At 38.6% G+C, this 4,872-nt stretch overlaps 1 protein-coding gene across 10 annotated transcripts; it reads left to right on the forward strand.

Moving 5' to 3' along the window:
* Nucleotides 1–23: 23 nt before the first annotated feature.
* Nucleotides 24–4,205, forward strand: LOC119353254. 10 transcript variants are annotated; one of them, XR_005170375.1, is made up of 6 exons: nucleotides 24–207; nucleotides 620–759; nucleotides 1,166–1,256; nucleotides 1,606–1,979; nucleotides 2,471–2,593; nucleotides 3,206–4,205. XR_005170375.1 is itself a non-coding variant. In XM_037619849.1 (3 exons), exons 1-3 carry the CDS (start codon nucleotides 33–35, stop codon nucleotides 1,175–1,177), a joined length of 327 nt encoding a protein of 108 aa, XP_037475746.1. In that variant the 5' UTR covers nucleotides 24–32; the 3' UTR covers nucleotides 1,178–1,257. The 10 variants fall into 10 exon arrangements, 2 of the variants coding, with proteins under 2 accessions (XP_037475746.1, XP_037475745.1); XR_005170371.1 differs by having other exon boundaries at nucleotides 620–1,256; nucleotides 1,580–1,979; XR_005170373.1 differs by having other exon boundaries at nucleotides 620–1,256.
* Nucleotides 4,206–4,872: the final 667 nt, after the last annotated feature.

Genomic DNA, 4,872 nt, shown 5'->3' on the forward strand with positions numbered 1-4,872 from the left:
CCCCCGTCGTCGTCTCAGGGAGCAATGTGCAGATGCTGGCCACCGGAATCTCTCGTCACTTCACATCTTGCATCGCGCAGACAGGGGGCATCAGCCTGCAGCGAGAGGATCGGCAACATCCGCGCGGCCGCGGCGTCGTGCCGGCCCACTGCTCGCAAAGGACAGGAGCCCATGCACGGCTGCACATGCACAGAAGCAGGCAAACTGGTACTTCCCCAAAATTCCCAAATTGATAATTAATGGCTTGATTTTTTTTCTTTCAGTTCTATACATCTTATACAGTCCCGATCTTATACAAATTGCAATATAGGTAGTCATGGTCAAGTAAAATCAGAATCAAAGAAGAATCTATTTGGTTATTAAAAGAAAAATACATGAGATAACTGAAGTTGAGGAACATCATTTATTGTCATTGCTTGAATTGGAAGAACAACAGCTATGAAGATGCCATCACAGATTTTAGAAGCATGAAGAATCGAGAAACTGATTTTCATGTCTTATATCTCAACTTTTTTTATATGAGCTAACTTAATAGTTTGATGGTTCATGGTTGATAGTGGAATGCCTTGACCAGATGTAGCTACTCCATCTTGTAACCTTGTACTGATGCCTCCTTTAGTTTGGCCCGCCCAGGTTTTTCTTTCAAGCTCTGCCACTGCCGAAGACCACGGTGGGAGAAGTTTTACAGGAGCCTCGTCACCAACAGCGTCTGCAACGTCTCGGAGGGGACAAGAATATCGCCTGACATTTTTCTCAATGGTTCGATTCCTATATCAGGTTGTATGCGATTTTTATAAAAATCTTTGAAATCTGACAATGTATGGTATATCCGCAAAGTGAACGGTCTGTGTGTCCATTCATGAGTAAGGATTGGGAGAGTTTGCACCTGGGGCAGAAGAATTAGTCAATTGCTCACTTCAGCGTCATGTTTTAATATTGCTGTCTTGCAACTAGAAGTACTGGAGGGCTGGATAATATTGACGCTAGCTATCCAGCTATGGTTCCAACAACTTGTGCGCTCCAATGTACCTTTTTTAATCCTTACGTTTACACATAAATCACATTGCTTGCGGTATCAGCACAATCAATTGTAACCGTAGTCTCTCATTTGTATGACATTACAGCCAACATTTAGTCTCTCATTTGTCTTCTCATTTATATACAGGATGGCTACTGACTAAATTCAGATATATGGAGTTCCGGGATCAGTTCTGCAACTTTTTTTTTGCGGGAATCAGTTCTGCAACTTGAGCAAGGTATGCGACCATCTAACTTAATCCTTGCATACAGTAGAAGATCTATCCTACAGACATACATCATCTACTTTTCTGAATTCCACTGGCATCCCTTAGTTGTGTTTGTGGGTCAAAAACATGTGCGTACTACACTTTGCGTAGGCAGCAGCCGGAGATAATATGTTGCAAGGTGTTATGTACCTAATAAACATCTGATAAAAAGAGGCATTTTCTTTCATCTCGATCAGAACACTAACAATGTTATTTGGTGCTCTTTCTAAGAAACTGTATGTTCAAGAATTGATCCAAATTTAAATGTTAAGAAAGTTTACATTCTCTCATAGGAAAAAAACACCAACTCCCATCGCAGGGTCGAACTGCCGGCGCGCTAGGGTTAGCGTCGGCGCCATCCCGAGCCCCACCCGCCTATCGGCCCCTCCCGGGACGGCTGCTAGTTCTGGCACTTTGCCACTGTGATGCCCACTAGATCTCGCGCTTTGCGAGCGCATGCCGTTTGTTCCTCCGCATCTGCCACTTCGGTGCAACCACTCCGTCATCCATAAATAACGTGAAGGCAAGGCTCCATTCAAGGGAGCGTGGCTAGCGACTAGACCGTCTAGGTGGACGCGATCTTGAGCAGCGAAGAGCAGATGCTCCGACAAGGCGAGCGTGGTTTCAGGCGACTTTTGCTTAGTTTGCTAACGAGATTTCTGTCTCTTAAGGCGAGCGTGAGGCCACGACAAGGTAAACCCTCCTGTACAGCGAGAACAAACAATTAGGCAACAGTATCATATTTCAACGATGGGCATGGCTACATATTTTTTATTTTATTTTATTTTTGGTTGAGCACAGTTGTATATTGCTAAAAGGGAATATTTCAATCTGGTTTGTGAATGCACACAATGCAAGGATAGTTTAAACAAATACAAGTATCAGCCATATGAAGGTCATCGGGCGTTTGGAAGAGAAGAATGATGCATATATCATCTCAGTTCAGGTCGCTGGAGTTGTTTGGTTTTTCTTCTCATGTGGATGCTTCATACTGTAAACTAAGCTCTGTACTTGGAGACAATCACCAAGGCCTTTTCTTTACAAACTAATCTAAACTTTTTGTTCTTCTCAAGTAGCTATTTTATTTTGCTAATTCTGTGTATAGCCGCTATTAAACAGAAGTCCTTTGATGTCAGATGCAAAGTTGATGAAGTTTTTTTTCTATGTCAGATGCTCTTGTTTAGTGGGACGCTATGCAGGTTTTGGTGAATGGTGCCGCTGCTGCAGCTCATTGGTTCTAGCCCGACATTCAGCTCTGAATGGACGTGTGTCAGGGACAGGATGATCACAATCCAGGTTTTGACACGGTATTTTCTCTTTCTAATCTACTATAGCAATTATTAGTAGCCGCATGTGGAAAGGTTTGGCAATTCAAAGTACTTCAAGAACCTGTTATCATTGAAGCCTGCTTATTTGACATCTTCGATAGTATGCTGTAAATTACATTTTTTTGGTATACTGTGTAAGAGAGATGATGTTGCATTTCATTTATCTTCGACGATCATAATCAATGGACATCTGGCCAATTGATTTATCATTGAATTGGGACAAGTGAAAATGAATAGAAACTAACAGAATAGAGAATTTATTTAGTTATTTGCACAAACAGTCGATTCTTATGTTGTAAGTTTTGTTATAACAGTGGGTAAGAAAATAAACTATATTCCAACTGCCAGGTAGGTAGGACCATCCTATTTACCCAATGACTAATTTGATTCTTCATGTTTGTCTGGAAGCTAGGATAATTTTAATGTGATTTTTTCATGATTCTTCATGTTCGTCTGGAATCTAGGATAATTTTAATGTGAATTTTTCAAAGACATCCAGTGTTTGATAGTCTAATTTAATATACCAGCGATGGTGGTATTGAATCTGCGAAGAAAATATATACTCATTTCCTAATTGCGTCTTTTAATCAGGAGGTCAGGACCAAGCTTTAGGCAGAAAAGTGGGACAATCTTCAGTAAGCTACAATGTTCATGTCTTCTTATATCATTTGACTGATGTGTTCTTGTATCATTCTTCTACTTTCGGAGCTATTACTGCGATCATTTTGACCTCATGTCTTCTTATATCATTTGACCTTATCTAGATATTAGTGGTTCTTAATCCAGCAAGGTCTTGAATATTTTTCGCTTTGTCCATTCAAAATTTTGTTTGTCTAGCAACGTTCATGGTTTAAGCTTTGATTCGAAAAACAACTTCATTGTTATAGGAGAGACAAAGAGCAACAACAAGCCACTGTAGATATCGTGTAGTAGCAACATTAATGATCTGCTAATGTTATAGGTTTTTTTTCTTCTTTCCTTAATATTTACATGACCAATGTGTATTTTTAATGATCAAACATGCACATGTCACATTAAGAGGTTGAGAGTAGCTCAAAAGATATGCATACATCCTCTACCTTTTACCTAATGAAATATTTCTAAAACCATAGTAGATGTCAGGTGTAAATTCCTTGAAGAACTGTTGGTTTTTGTAATTATTTCGTGAAACTTTCAATGTAGGGTTCTAGGATTGGTGAATAAGCAGGGTTGTTTTCTTTCTTTAGTATCTGCATGATCAAGTCGGTCTGTACTTTTAATGATCATACCTGCACATGTCACATTAAGATTGAATATATTGTGACTTTTCTAACCATTCCTTGTTAATTGCTTGAGGAAAAACTAACAGGAATATTTTTCTTAGAAATCCCAAGGAAGTAATTGTTCTCACTGTGTTGGTAAAATAGCATATTTTTGTTGTATGTATACTTAATTTAAGGAGATGTAGATTTTCTTATTATCTTATATATGTTTCTTTTCTTTTTTTTCTTCTTGTGAAAAATGAGTTCAACAACAAAGGGGTCCTCATTCTGGCCTCCTGGGGTTGAAATGATTACTCCTTTAATTGATTTGAAGATTGTTAATTTTTTTATTTGGAAACGCTTGGAAGCTTTCCTTTGTTTTGGTGTTATGAAGATCTTATGCAACAGGGAGTTTTCACCAATGCCACAAAGATGCTTATTGCATATGTGAAATTAAAGGAAGGGGGCATTTTAGTAAATTAGATTGTTGTATGCAGTTGCGTGCATGTTGATTGTTGCTTTATTATGTATAATAAGCGGGTGAGAGCGTTTTCAGTAAATCCATGTGTTGGCCCGTGGCAACGCACGGGCAGTCTGCTAGTTATTGTTAGGAGATTCCGTGCACTAGCAAGAGTGGCAGTGCAAAAAATAACAGGGGAATGATAGAACAATGAAAGAGCACATGTGCTAAGGGAGAATTGCGTGAATTAAGGACCTTTTTCGGGTTTAAAGTTTTTCATCGAAATTCTTCCTCCTGTATAAGAGCCTTCTAAACCAAAGGATAATCAATTACATGGGAAAAAGTAATGGAACTTAAATTTCAATTTTTAGTGTTTAGTGCACTCTTCTCATTACTGCAAATATCACGTGTTTTGTTCCATGAACCATTCGAGTGCGCTAGTTCAAAAATTCCAACACTTTTAAAGCTATACTTTAAAAAAGGAGCATATGAGAATAAAATAAAATAAAAAGTAAACATAAACTATTTTAAATAAATAACTACATATATAACAAAAA

This window comes from Triticum dicoccoides, chromosome 2A (assembly GCF_002162155.2).
Source record: "Triticum dicoccoides isolate Atlit2015 ecotype Zavitan chromosome 2A, WEW_v2.0, whole genome shotgun sequence".
NCBI lineage: Eukaryota > Viridiplantae > Streptophyta > Magnoliopsida > Poales > Poaceae > Triticum > Triticum dicoccoides.